The 15,573-nt window shown below is 42.3% G+C and overlaps 1 protein-coding gene across 7 annotated transcripts in view; it reads right to left on the minus strand.

Moving 5' to 3' along the window:
• Positions 1-15,472, minus strand: part of LOC116853927 — a 17,794-nt gene extending 2,322 nt beyond the window's left edge. The window contains exons 1-5 of one of the 7 annotated variants that reach the window (XM_032835295.1): positions 15,356-15,472; positions 14,957-15,112; positions 7,080-7,343; positions 3,469-3,570; positions 866-991 (exon numbers count right to left, since the gene is read on the minus strand). In XM_032835295.1, coding sequence (XP_032691186.1) covers positions 866-991; positions 3,469-3,570; positions 7,080-7,245 — 394 coding nt within the window. In that variant the 5' untranslated portion in view covers positions 7,246-7,343; positions 14,957-15,112; positions 15,356-15,472. Of the gene's footprint in view, positions 1-865; positions 992-3,468; positions 3,571-7,079; positions 7,344-7,574; positions 7,685-7,776; positions 8,427-11,201; positions 11,813-14,524; positions 14,716-14,956; positions 15,121-15,355 lie in introns of those variants that run through there. The other 6 variants (XM_032835293.1, XM_032835298.1, XM_032835291.1 and 3 more) reach the window with 6 other exon arrangements.
• Positions 15,473-15,573: the final 101 nt, after the last annotated feature.

The raw sequence follows: 15,573 nt of genomic DNA on the forward strand, positions 1-15,573 counted from the left end.
TCTCTCTCTCTCTCTCTCTCTCTCTCTCTCTCTCTCTCTCTCTCTCTCTCTCTCTCTCTCTCTTTGTTTCTTATAACAATATAAAAACAATTTTTATCTAAATCACACGACGGTTACGATCATCAAAAGTTCGCCTCTTTTTGCCAAAAAAGAAAAAAAACAAAGTCGAGTTCGTGGAAGCGCAAAGTAGAATATTGTAGCCAAATTTAATTAACCCTGTACCACAAAACGGGAATAAACAAGATAACGCAGACAGACGATAACGATATCTTGTTCAATTCTGTCTCGTGTGATGTTATTATATGCATACATTGAACAGTAATGACTCTTTTAAAAGAAGACAACTCCGCGTGTGATAAGGGGCTTGCAATTGGAGCGGCATAGCTGGAGCGGATCGAGTGATTTGTCAGCGTGTACTTTTACATATACAACGCCCGAGTGACTTATAAATATCAATATAGCGTTATATTTCTAGCTCGCGATAAGACTCGATAATTCGGAACAGTTGAAGAAAATTCGCTCTCGCGAGAGTGACGAAAATAACTCGCTCTTATCAGCATTACGCAAAATTATTTCGTGAGATCTTTTTTCTTCGATAGCGGAGCGCTTTTCTAATCTAAACGAGAAGAGATAAAGTTTCTTCCTTCCTTTTTTTCCTCTTTCACGGACGCGCGATTGTATGGAAATTATCGGAACATGTGTATCTACGAAAAGTGTGTCGTCTCGAGGTTGCTCGTGAATCGCATTTCGTAACGTAATTGCTGCGCGCTTCGTAATATAACTATACAGCTGTGACTATAAAGAGAGAATATGTAATTATGTAACTTCTTTCTGCCCTATCTCGCGGCAGAGTTTCGACGCTTACAGACGGAGGCCAGATACGAATGGCAACAGCATTCCCGCAGTCTCGTGTATTCCGCGCAGTTTCCAGCATGCACTTTGCATTCCTCTGGTCCCACGCGACAGGTGTGCTCGACGAAGGGGAACACTTCTGAAACAATAGACAGATAATATGTAAACGAGGAGTCGCGATTGGCGAAAGCGCAGGTACTTTAGCTCATACTTATCGAGTTTTTGGAATGTAACAGCCTTTGATTCGAATTGCAACTTTAATTGGCAATGACTTTGATCATTTTCGTATTTCAAAAGAACATTTGTGTTTTATTTTAAACTTCCATATCGCACGGGAGAGCCTAGACATTCTCGATGCTTGTCACAAATTGAAACTATTATCACGCGTCGCTATAAGTAGCGAATTACAATTTCCGGACAAGAACAGAGATACCAGACCCGGTTAATTATTGATTAACGGTGCTCGCGTGCAACATCGTGATGGAGAATCGTGAAAAGTCTGGTTGGCATTTTCGTCGGGGTGTAAAGCTGCCAGCGTGTTAAAAGTCGTGCGTATATTTCAAGCTATCGCAATATTTAAGAGCATGTCCACGCGGCGGAGTACGTCGAACGTAGCGCATCGCGATAATTAACCGGTTTCAAACGCGGCACGACGATTAATCCGACGTAACGAGATATCGGATGTTTCCGGCGCGCTATCGGATTTATCACAAGCTATTAGAAAAGAGCGCAGGATGAACGAACCGACGATTCACGGACGCGACTGAAAGGTGAATCGCGACGCTCGGATATTCCGCGCGCGTTGCCGCTGCGTGCAGCAATGCGACTTCGTGCATCGGCGAGAATCTACGCGCGCGTGCGAAATGCAACGACTGCGAGGATTCGGTTGAGGATTCGGTTGAGGAGTCGGACTTGAATAAGGAACGAGCCTCATTATCCTCTCCTATCCTGGATCCTACGACAGATTAATTCACGAAACGAATTCGATCGTCAGTACACATCAAGGCACACTAAAGGCTGCTATCACAATTTATTCCTATATTTATGCTGTATTTATAATCTTCTTTCATATGTCTGAAATCGCGTTTTGAGTTCATCTTCAGATGCTGCATAAATCGTTTCATTGGCTACGAAGCAATCAGAGTAGCGAATTTAAAACAATCTCGAGTATAAGAACGGACTGTGATACCGGTCTTAGGTACGCACTGGTGCGCATCAGTGTATCCAGTCGAGTTACTACGCTAAGAACTATTATGTTGGGAATGTTTTGCTGGTTTTTCGGGTTGCGCCTTCCTTGTGTTTAGTTCCGACGTTTCGTGAATATTTCAATTTACTTCTTCAAAGAGTAGGGTGACCTGAAACAGATTACAGACCTGCTTCCTGAGTAAGTGAATTGAAATGTTCAGGAAATGTCGGAACCAACGAAGACGCGGTCCAAACCCGAAGAACAAGCAAAGTATCGGACAGCACCGCGAAAACCTAAAATTATGTTGAGAATATTGCGACAAATATAATATATATTCTTCTGTAACGTCGCACGAGTAACATTCAGACGCACTGATTAGAAACTCGAGTAAAGGGTAAACGACGACGGGTCGATGAACGATAGTCCCACGAGGAGTTGGAGAAACGCGCGGAATGTTTAAACGACCCGTTCAACGGCTCACACGTGAATCACCTGGTAGATACAAGTCGCGCGACAAGAGAGCATTAACGCGCGTGTGGAAGACAAGGATAACTCATTACGACGAGCGATGATTTCCTGAACAGGTGACTGCCCTTCCGTTCAGCTGGAGAAAACGTCATCAAACGTTCTTTTTCTGCATCCAACCAACGAGAAGGACGATCAATGTTCGGTGATGTCATGACTTTTGGATGATGGAGATTTCAGTCTGCGAGATTTAGAGAGTAGCGGTAAGGAAACCGAATTTTTGCTTTAATTTAATATTCCCGATTGAAGCGCCAACTTACTAGGATACGAAATGTATTTTGAGTAAATCTGACGCTCGTGACTCAACTTATGACAGATTTGCAGATCTACAAACTTATGAAAACAATTGAAACAATTTACTTGAATGCGCCTCTACGTGTGCAATCTCTGCGAGTAATTGTTTAACGTGACCATCAATGTTTATCGAACTGTCGTTTACACGAGGATGAACGCGCAGTGAGGAGAGCCGTAACGGCACGTAGCGCATCGGCTGAAAATAATTGCGGTTACGCGGAATTGCGCGACTCGCGATGGCATTGTGCAAATCGCAGAAATTACGGTGATCCGCGCTGTCATTGCCGTTGCTCTAAATTTCCGTGAAGCGTTACACAATCACGGCTTGTCACGGCCGATCGTTTACGCACGAATTCGCCGGCAGGATCGTTTTTCATGCGACTTCTCTGCACGCCCGCACGCCTTGCGAAGGACGAGAACGACAAACGCCGCGACTTCCGTCGTCGGGAAGGTTAAGCCAATTCCTGCTGTTATTTTCGAGCGGCTCGTTATTGCCGATCCTCAGATCGGATCGAGCCGCTCCGATGGCCTCTCACGCAGCGCCGTTACGGACGCTTAATTTTATTGGGATCTTTCGTTCTTTCCGCTTACGTAAAGCTCGCGATACCTACTGTTGGTGCTTCCCTCGCAGCAGCAGTGATCGTTGATGACGCTCCCATCCGCGCAGTAAGTCATCTCTGAATTGATGCACGGTTTGCATCCCGGAATAGGTCCTGAAAGCATGAAAAACGATTAGCGGGGATAATCGAAGATCGGAAAAGAGAAACTTACAAAAAGAAGAGGAGAGCTCAGAACATAAATCGCGCTAGAAACAGCCCGCTATATTATCATTTTCGCTCTAGTGAACCAAAGATACAATTATACTTGGTACAGGTCGGTTTAAACACGATAAAGTTGGAATTTCAAACTTTACCAAATCAAAAGTTGTTACTGATGGATTTTTGCACGGTAATTGTAGTATTTATTATTATATTATTACTACGCATACAAACCGACCTCCGTCGGTGATTCTCAATTTTGATCACTTGAAATGAGCTCTCAACTTGATTGTGTTTGAACATGAAGAAAACTACTACGGTTGCTACATCCACATATTCCATGGTCAGAGGGAAAGCTTATGTGGTTTCGAGTCAAATAGATACGATGACATTAAAAGTTGCTGTTGTTGCATGCCCATCTCACAGCTACAATTCAGTTCTCACAGCCGCGATTCTTACGATACGTAATGTTCGGTTAGCACATCCTTATGTATGCAGTTGCCTCAAGTGAAGAAATATGTCGCTGTTCTCTGTTGTGATCCGCGGAACAACTATTATGGCTGGGAGACCTGTAGGGTTTAGTTGCGCCACGCGTCACTGAAAGCATCGCTCAAACACGCACGGCAATAAGGAAGACCGGTGCATCGTTTGCAGAGCATTATGGTCTCCGCAACCCTTTCGTGTGCATAGGCGAAAAATAACATTGAAATTTCATGGTGGCAAGCGTATTTGGACATTCTCAGCGTTCTCTCCGCACGAACCGTGTCGCAATCGGCTGTACAAGCGAGACGTTCTGCTCTGCGAGAATTGCCGGAGACAGGCGCGAACGCGCCTCCTTATTAATCGAGAATTATATTTCATTAACCTCGAAAGCTCGGCGATCAAAATTCATGACAGTCGCGTCGAAGGCGCATTTGCAATTTACGTTAATTAGCGTCTCTCTCGTCGCTTTACGTAATCGCCCTCTGAAAGCGTGTCGCGGACGCGCGCGATACGAGCGGGTGCACCGTCGTATCAACATCGATCGCGAAACATTGTATAACTTTTGTCTTCGTGCGTACGATCGGAAGAGCCTCCTCATTAGACCGTTCTAAATCTGCGGCGCGCACGATAAGCGACGCACATGTTGCATCCTCCGCGATGCATCACGGCGGCAAAGGGGAAATTAGCCGTTAATTAAATCACATCAGTCGGAAATACGCTGCGCGGTGACCGTGAATCGCTAATCGCCGGCTTTCTCGGACTAGTCTCGGGTTATCGAAGTCTTATCGGCGCATTGTGGATGCGCGCAACAATTGGCGAGTGTATCGCAGTGTCATTTAGCGCTGACGACATTTGACCGGGCCATGCGGAATTAATTTATTGAATGAAAATTAACATACGCGCGACGATAACCGGCAATTCTCTTAATTAAAAACGCTAATTACCTACGTTATCGGCCATTCGGATAATCGGGACCTTCATTTATGCGCAACATACCACGGGATCAACTCCTTAATAATGTGTGCCTCGCGTGACATTTGACCGAGGCGACGATTAAATTAATGAAATCCGAACCGAGCGCGACCACGCTCGAGAATTCGCAGTCTCGACGTGAACGATATTATCGGCGGTAATCATCGACTTCCTCGTTCGTTTGGAATTATCGTAATCGCGTGTAATGAGAGCCACGTGGACAGTATCTGCTTGTCGCAACGTCGATGTAAGCAACGTCTCGATGTAACGTGCAAGTGCAATGGGGCATTCTTGCATGCACACTTCCACTTCGTGTTCGTGTGGAAAGGAGCGTGCTGAAACCGTCTGGCGCGAAGAAAAGTCGATCGAAAAAGCCGCGGCAGCCGACCGGAAAATCGGATTTTCATGCGCTCCAAGGTAGACGCGTGACGCATCGAGCTCTCGATTCGATCGGCTAAGCTGCGCCGTTTATATGTAATAATAATAACGAAATAACAACGAGCAAGAAGACTAGGAAACTTGTAAGTGGAGACACCTCGATGGACATGCCTTGTCCCGAAATTTAAAAAGTAATGCGATCTTCTGAAAAGTCGTAATATCGAAATCTGAATACCGAGAATAGTACATTTATGTACTTTATTTCTAAGAAGTAGCGAGTAGTTTCTCCTTCACAACGATTGTATCTCGAAAAATTTGTATTTTCAAGATATCTTTCTTGGTATTTCAATTTTATTGTGATTTTCCGCAAAATTGTCCCAATTTCTGAATTTTAAGATTTTTATTTTCCGGGACAATATATGGCCACCAAAACAGTGCGTTCTCAACATGCGTACCTCTCTCGCCCATGCCGGCTAGGGTGCGATTGGCAGAACAAAAATTCGAGACATCAATCGTACGTTGTTGGCTAGATGGATCAAAGGGGTGGCTATTCTTGGCGGCAAGATAAATACATTTCGGTGTGTACCTTAAAGAAGCTTTATAGACCGGCCGTATAGGAGTCGAACAAGAGCGTCAGTTTAACGCGACGCTTTTAGCATCTGGGTTAGATTGGAAAGACCCGCACCAAGAACGCGATCGAGATACACGGGATATGTCGTAACGCGCACGATCGTCCCCTCCCGCGCTCGTTTCTGATGGTAAAGGCTATTTGTTCGATAAGTGTGGCATCGATGTTTCCTAATCCAGAACATTGAGGATAATACCCGACGATAGCGATATTAAAGAGATATCGATTCCAAGTTCCTAAAAGTAGTCACCGCGCGTATTGTGATATATCTGGCATCCACGTTACGGGAATTTCTGTATTTTATCTTATACGTGTGTGTGTGTGTGTGTATATATATGTGAATGTGAATTTTAAAATGTAAAAATGTTAATGTGTTAATGTGTAATTTTAATGTAAAAATGTAAAAATGTTAATGTGTAATGTTTGTTTGACTTTCGACGGTATATCCACTACGATAGTCGTACAGAAAACAATGCTTAATCCAAAATTTTTATTTCGAAACGCTTATTATTTCAACTCTTTCTTGCCGCAATTTTCTTTTAAGAAGATGCCAAAATTGGATAACAAAGATGCTGAAATTGAATAACAAACTCCAAAAATATCGATAACGAATATCGAAATAAGCATCTAACACGATAACGTTGTCTTTTTCGTGTTCCTCGCACACGTAAATCTTACATAGAAATGTGTGGTGCTTCGTATTACAATATTTAGCGAAAAATATAACCACACGTATATAGACACTCTTCTATAAACTTTTCGTATATTTTTCAGTTTCTAAATTCAACTGTAATCGCCGCGAAAATCCAATCAAAACATAAGAATATTTTTTAGTCATCCACTTGATTATATAATACGTCACTGGATTCTTCATATTGTTACGTGTACGCTTTCTCACATTTATTATATTTCATTTATTTTATTGTAACAACAGAGTAATATCCTGTAATATATCTCATCATAGAAATATAACAAAAATACGACACTCTGCAGCGCAGCTTACCGGGATATATCTCCAGTTTCTTCGCTTCGGCGAGCGCATCCTCGCGAAGGACTTCGTGCTCAAGGACATACTCATCGTCAGGATGATGGTTCACGACAGTAATCGCCTCGAAGCGACCGAAAGTCAGTAAAAGCGTCAGGATACCAATCACGCCGGTGTTGATCATGCTAGCGCCTCCTTTCTCATCTTCGATGAGGATCCGCTTCCTTTTCAATCCCGATCGTCGACTCTCACGTTGACTTCTGATCTCAGACGAAATGATCTCTGCCGAAACGGGAGGATGTTAGAAAAAATCGAGTTCAAAAGTGATGTAGAGAATAGTAGAGGGCTATGAGATTAAAAATCAATTATATTAAAAAAGGACCAGTAAAAATTAAACGGATAGTAATGCTTGATTCTTATTGGCCCTTTTTTAATGTAAAAAGTCGAGTTGTTAAAAAAAATTCGAAGCAACTTGAGATATTCTGTGACTAGCGACAGTAGTGAAGTACGTACAATATCAGCCGAAAAGCTCGGTTCGATTTTCGACGGTATATCCACTACGATAGTCGTACAGAAAAATGGTCAGCAACGTGCGATTTCTTTAGCTAAGGAACAATTAATTTTTATTGAATGTAACAGATTTTAAATTGTCTACAAAATTGAAGGGAATTTTTTAACTGTCCCAATATTATTTTATAAGATAATAATTACGTACTTGTAAGATAACAATAAGTATGTGCTTGCATTTAGACGAAAGAGCCGAATATGTCTATTTTTTGACGGTGCGCCCCGAGAGAAATGACTCTGAGACGAGATCAACAGAGTAAATTGTGAGCTCAACATACGCTCCTCTGACGGCCAGAATCTCAGTTGGGAGTGCGATAAAACGACTGTCGCAACCGGAAGTGTACGGAAGATACCGTCGTAGAGGACGGAGCGCGACAATATTGTCCACATGATAGGGATTATATAACGTGTCGAGATCAATGTCTATCTGATTAAGTATGAAGTGCATTTATCCGAGGCTGGTTTCACGCGACCGTAAGAATGCGATTAATTCAGAAGCGTTTTTGAGGTGTCTAAGGTCTGTATTAATAATCGTCACTCTTGAAACTTGCCTCAGGTATTCAGATGTTACTTTAGAGTTAGATGTGAATTTTTCAACTGCATCGCGATCAGGGTGGTGATTCTCAACGTCATGCGAATGAGATGCGCGTACAAAAATCCTATAGTTCACGTTACGTATACTATAAATTTTCGCATGCGCATCTCATTCACGCACTGTTGAGAACTGGACCCCGGAAGTGCAGTGTAGCATATATTATAATTCAAATAAAAAATCCAACTTTAACAAGTAAACCTACTCAAAAGTTACACTCCGATTTCTTTCTAATTTGGCACAAATGTAGAAGTATAAAAAATATTCAGGTCATATTTTGTCATTTTGGCCCACTTTGAGTTTCATGGACAGTTTATAGTTTTTTAACGTTCTTACTCGTCTCAACAAGTGCAACAAAAATGTATAAGAAATAAAATTGAATACAAGATATAGGCGTTTTTGGTTTGCTGATTATGAATATAAAGTCAAATTTGTAAAATTATTTATATAAATAATAAAATGTTTAAACAAAACATGTAAAGAGTTAAAAAAAATTATTTATACAAGTAATTTCTCGGTTAGGCTGAGATTCGAACCATTTTTTATTATTTTAGCACAGATTTGAAATATTTCGGTTGGAATCTCGGCTAAAGAAATTTAGAATGGTTCGTGTTTCAGCTATGCCGATTTTGTAAAAATTATTTAACTATATCTTATATTCAATTTTATTTCTTATGTATTTTCGTTGTACTTGTTGATGATAGGAGTGAGAACATTAAAAAGCTATAAACTGCCCGTGAGACTCAAAGTGGACCAAAATGAAAAAATATAACCTAAATATTTTTTGTACTTCTACATTTGTGCCAAATTAGAAAGAAATTGGAATGTACCTTTTGGGTAGGTTCACTTGTAAGTTTATATCAGCCCAGATAGAACAGAGAATTCAAAAACAATTCAGTCGTATGTCACCAATTCTGAGTTCATTTTCAGATGCAAAAAGAATTCTTCAGAGTTTAATTCAGTGAGAAGAATTCTTTTTGAATTTAAAAATGAACTCATGATCAGGATACGACTGAATCCTTTTTGCATTCTCTGTACTATCTAGGAGAGTACTTCACGTGGAGGGAGGGGAGAACAAGTTTCAAATAATAATTGTTAATATGGGCCTGAGGTCCTCCGGCTCGATGTCATCGCGTCGCACTTAGAAATGCATTAAAGCGAGTAACACATTCGATTCGATCGCGTTTCAGCGATCCATCTCACGTAACTCACATAATTGATCCTTGCATCTGGTTCCTGGTACGCGGATCGATACTGTTTTAATATTCAAGACCGCGCACGGAAACGTACCGGTAGTGTGTGTGCGAGGGGTCTCTGATATCGATCGGTCGATTCGCCTCATTCCGGGGGATGATTCATCCCCCGTCAGTCGCGACTTAATTCGGCGCGCTACCCTCTCTTTTTCCTGCCGACGAGTCGTCCTGTTCACGAGACCGAAACTGCGAAACAAATGTTTTACGACGCCAAGAACGAACACCGAGCGGATTCAGAAACGATCGAAACGATCCCGCGCAAATTTTATCGCCCAAACAAACACCACCGCAAGAACGATCGCCACAACACTGTGGTCGTCGCCGTTGCGATCTATCGCTCGCTTTATCGCGAGTATCGCAAAGCGATACAGGACTTTGTGTTCGCCTCGATCCATTCTACGTTCTCACTAAAATTGCGAAGGAGAGTCTGGCACACCCTGTGTCTATACTTTTAAATTATTATTTCGTTATTCATATCTCAGCTTAATTTCTCTTTCTTGTTCACGCAGTTCTTTCGGAAAGGTATCTAAAAGACTAATTGCTCCCTTACGGAAGTAGATTTAATTTCACTGAGATGTAATTTCTCAAGTCGTCGAGAAAAACGTTATTGAAATGTCTAACAGTAAACAGTAACAGTGTGTCGTGAGTATCTGAACGAGCGCGCAGTACAGCGTAAAAGGGCGATAATGCTAGAATTCTACTCGAGTTGCACGCGTGATGAGTCACGGGCCTGATGACGATGGTCATTAATTAGAGCCAATTAAGGGCGGGCGGCGCGAAACGCGAATGCTTCTTGCCCTCTGAGATCAAGGTGACATCCCGTTGTTGTCTCTTCCTGTCGTTGTCTATCGTCGTTTGCCGAGCTGCCGTTTTTATTACGTCGTGTGTGAAAGTGCTCGGCGAGAGTGCTCGAAATGGCGTTAAACGTAATTAAGGGCACTTGACGCGTTAACGAAGTACAGGACGCGTTTTGCCCGCTTTTAGAAGTTACGTCGCGCAGTTAACCAACGTTTCTTAAGAGATAATAAACGTGAAACGGGACGGAAGAGCCATACGTTTCAAAGTGCCACGATATCTCAGAGATTAGATAGAGGGGTACATCGCGAAAAGGCGCCTGCTAGTTTTAATGGGTCACAGTGTGAGAAATTGCAAGCAGTCAATTGCACACACGATTCTCTATGATAATTAAAAAGAAGGCGTATTTACTTTCGTAATATCGTGTCGAAAATTAGAAGCGCATGAGATAATCGTAGAGTTTTCGGAAACAAATCGGTGAGACAGTAAACACAATAAAATTCACATGATAATATGTACAGAAAATCTAAAAACCTTCGTACTTGAAGGCATCTTACAATTTCTTATCGTAAACAAAAAACTGTAATTAAAAATCAAAATTAATTAATCCTCTCTCATGATTCGGCATAAGTTTTCAAGTAGTAATTTATTATTATTATCACCTCTTGGTCGAATATTTAACTATAATATCAAATTATTCAATCGACAGCCTTTATCATTTTCTAGACTGGGTCGTTTGAATATCAGAAAATGATACGAGAAGTAGCGCGATTCCTGTCGTATTGTACGATCGTATGTCAGAGCGGCGAATTAAAGCATATATTTCTGTTATCATTTATTTTAAAGTTCACTTGACCCGTTGTGAAAGCAACCGTTACTGATACTCGAGTGACAAATAGCTGCGTTGAGGAAGCAGAACTCGTAGTCTCTTACCAGCATTTCACCGTGCGATTTTCAGCGAGAGTCCCAACTCTCACAATCACGTCGCATCGCTCCGAAATATCACTTTTCGAATGCACCTCGACGAATCCGAACTACAATCCATTCGCACAACAATTCGATCGCTCGCAAACACGACTCACTCTCGTCGCACTGTTCTCGAATTTTTTCTCCTTTTATTTCGCCGCGAATCGCTAGTCGAAGGAGTGCGCGCGAAAATCGGACAGGTGTGCTCGCGAACGTACGTGTGCGTGTTACCTGACACACATCGAATCGCGAAAATCGCGAAAAGCCGGCGGCAGCGGAAAAGCCCGACGGACGGACGGACGGATGAACAGACGACCGTCGAAGGCTGCGGGCCGCGTTGAACTGCGGGTCGAGGGCTGAAAACACTATTTAAGCCGCTTCACCACACACCACCTTCGGATGCTCGCCGCACCGCTGCCGCCTCTGCTACACAACGCCACAGCTGACATTGAGAAGTTGGTGCACTCGCGATGTCGCATATGTAACCACGAAGTAGTGTTGGGATATTTACAAAATTTGCGGAGCAGCGACACGCGAGTTACTTACAATTTCCGTAATCCTAACATTTCAAACGTACGTGGAAAACAGACATAAGGACGATTTTACACGAATTTAGCAGTTATTTTTATATACGCGATACAATAAACGGAAAAATGTACTCCTTATTTCCTCAAAACCTTAATTTTCTTTCCACGAGTCACAGTTCAGTTTATTGAAAAATTATTGCGCTATAAAATTAGATAAACTTCATAATGGAAGTTTTATTGAAAGCAACGCGAGAAGAGAGAAGCGAGACACGGTTGGTGAGGAGGTAATGAAAATTTTCGCGTCACCTTATTTCGTGGGATAATATGTGGTTCTTTATTAGTTTGCTTTCTGCTGTTGCAGAATAGTATCTTGTGTTAGCAAGACGCTGTTTGCCTGTCATAAAATAGCGAATTGGACGGACTCAGATTTGAGTGTCTCCGTATGTTACGGGAGTCCATTAGGTTACTCTAACAGCATAGGTTCGCGGGATGATTTGCAGCAAAGAAGCGAACGAGAGCACGTACGGTGTTACCGAAATAGCGCATCTCATTGTGCGCACGAAATAACGTAAACGAGGAAGCTGGCCGTCTTGTGTTGCAAATTCAACATGGTTTCGCGAACGAGAGTTTAATGGCAGCGTTCCACTGCGCGGAGGATACGTATTTTGCTTATACATCTTATTAATAACGTTTAAGATAATAGCATTATTTCGTTAAGTTACTTGTTTAGTCTGCGAGCAGTGAGCAGTTTGCGCAGCTCAGTCGCGTTTCTAATTCTGCAATTTTTCTGCACAAAACCAATAATCCTGTAATGAATTGAACTGTAATTCTCATGTGTGAAAAGAAAATTGAGATTTTATTTCACAGCAAGATACTTTTACGTTTATTGCGTCATGTCTGCAAGAATAAACGTCCGCTAAATAAACAAAGCCACGGGAGAAACCTTCGTGCGTTTTTATCGAAAAAAGATCTACGAGATGGATGAAAAAATCACGTACACAATCTAACTTCTGTGAAACTTCCTATTTAAAGTTGCGTCAAGAAAATATTCCAACGTTAAAAGACAAAGATAAGTGTGTAGGTCATCTTGTATTGATCAACGTTTTGTTGCAGAAGCTGTCGCGACATACGCACACGTGTACGCACCTTTCAGCCTATTGACCGTGCTTACCTACGAATACAGTGAACGGTAGGTAGCGAACAAGTACTTGCCGACGATTACACACGCGTTGAAATACACGTGTGCGCACATTCACACGTGCACGCACATTATTTACGCGACACACCTGGCCCTTACGGGAACAGGGATTTGCGGTGCGTGTGCGTCGCTTTATGAAGGTGAGTTCGTAAGGAAGCTTCGAAGGCTCGGCGAAGAAGGGTCCTCTCATGTACACTATTGATCCCGACGAGGTTCCTTGCCTCCAATCCTGAGGAAGGAAAAAAAACGAGAGCCGCGAGAACGTCGTCGTTCCTGCGGCTGTGCTTTCTTTGTCTCGTTAACGGTGTGTTCCATTTAATTTCATGAAACCGTGCAAAATTGAATAGTCCATTAGATATTATAATAGAATAGTTATTATAAGTTATTGTAAGTTATTATAAGTTATTTTAAAAAATGTCTCTACACAAATCAGATGGAGCGAATATCCATAAAGTAGTGAAAAATAAATGTCTTTAAATACTGAAGCTCCTCTTTGCCCTTGGAACAAAATAAATTCTAGCGGAAATTCTCAACACAGCGTGCAATTGTTTGTTGTCAACTCCGATAGATGAAATTTCAAAACTTATTTGGAAATAGGTTGATGCAGAGACATTCGTTAAAGAGAAGATTGATGTTGCGGTGACAGTTTGGTGGTGTCGTTCCTATTATTTTAGTCTATTGATTCTCTCTGCTTCTCGCTCGGTTAAGGTCGTCTCTAACCGAGTTTTCATACATAAAGTTCCGACTCTGCAATGTTTTCCTAGTGTCGTGACATTCATCGACATGCACCGAACGTTTCGTAACGCGACCTTAATTTCAACGGTAGATTCTTCGGCAAGTTTAAAGTGGATAGCCGCGAATGCCGTTCAAATTTCGACTCTAGTTTCCAATATTACATACATCTTTATGAGTTTTGAATTGCACGAGTCAATCAAAGAATCAAACAATTGACTCTACGTCATCTGAAGATTTTGGATTGTCGATTAAAATCGAGTATTGTAAGTGTATTCTACGCCATTATGTACGAAAATAGTATCACAGTCGCATATCCACCACGCCAGCGACAGGATTCGCTTAAGTTTGGGTGATTTTGTTCGATAATTCGTCGGCTGAACGAAAGACCTTATTGATCCTGAAAGTCCTGCCACCAGCGACGTCCACAAGGACGCTCCAAATATGAACTTTCGCTCGCCCTGGTTTTCTGGGTTAAACGGATTTTCAACGCTTGATTTTCCGGTCGCCCGCATATCTCGTCTCCTGACACGTTTATAAGCGATAATCCGTCAACGACGCGCCGGACGTCGATCGTCCGTTACGAAAACGTTAATTGTTCTGTCACGTAGTACCGCGTCATTCCGAAGAAACCCGAAGGTTCTAATTGTCGTCGGACGCTACGCAATTAATTCAGTCCACAGCACGATCGGTATAGCCATAAGAAGAGCGTCGAATCACTGATGCGCGTCCAACGCGTGAATCGAATATATGATGATGATGATTGGAGAGAGGTGTATACTTTACTTATCATGGGTGCGCCCCAGCGCCCAGCCCTACCACGCTCCAGATACCTTTTATTCTGACACACCCTGTACGTAGATCCCTTGACAATGATCGCGTGAAATGCGCTCGCGTGTCGAATAGCGCGGTCGAAAATGAGAGAAAAATCTCCGAGCGAAAAATCTCCGGATCAGAAATCGTCCCGACGAAGTGAGATCGTTTCGTCGAAACGCTGGAACTGCTCTGCAGATAGCTCGTTGTGTACAGTTTTCCTTCCGCGTTTTATTGTTTCAAAGGAGCGTCTGCGCGTTATTCATCGGCCCGTCTATTTATTTACCCACGTCGGGAAAACTGACTCTTCACAGCGCTGCACTGTTTTATCCCGTCCGGCCGGGTTTATTTCATTTCGCCGGGTATTAAACAGTGAATAGACGAAAATGAACGTGGGCGATGGCTCACGCACTTGCACCGCACTTAAGTGCCAATTAATTGTGTAACCTTACCTTTGATCGTCTCTGGAGATTCCGCACTTCTGGAAATCCCGTCGCGTTTCTCTCACATCCAGCCTCTTGAAATCGCACGAATGAGAGACAAAAATGACGATGATCGCCATGACGAAAGTCGATCGGCTTCGACGTCGAGATCTCCGACGAAAGACACTTTATTAGCGAGACAAACCAAATTTATTTCTATTACAAACGATACGCACTTATAATTTATTATCGAGTACCATTTATCATTTCTCATATCGAGCACTCGATGAATGTACATACATACAATTCGACAGTTTACTTTTAATTATTCAAGAATGCGCGATATAGAGATTCAAGCTCTATTTCTTTCAATCCTTAATCTTAAAACTGTTTAAACTTTTCCTCAAATTCTACAATAGACGTCTTTACCTCTTATATCGATTATTCTCATTGATTCTCCATGTCACGACGACATCAAAAACGTTTACCCCGTATCTTCCTTAATCCATGAGAGCGCGAAAAATATTCCACCGAATACAAACTGCACCACAGCCAAAGTAACGAGTCAAGAGGCGCGATTGCACGGCGAATTCGTGCACGACATCCCCGCGATATCTCGCCCGTTGATTGGCGGCGATGCACATGTC

The sequence above is a fragment of the Odontomachus brunneus genome, unplaced genomic scaffold (assembly GCF_010583005.1).
Source record: "Odontomachus brunneus isolate Ranch 3 - 2012 unplaced genomic scaffold, Obru_v1 Obru_scaffold_007, whole genome shotgun sequence".
NCBI lineage: Eukaryota > Metazoa > Arthropoda > Insecta > Hymenoptera > Formicidae > Odontomachus > Odontomachus brunneus.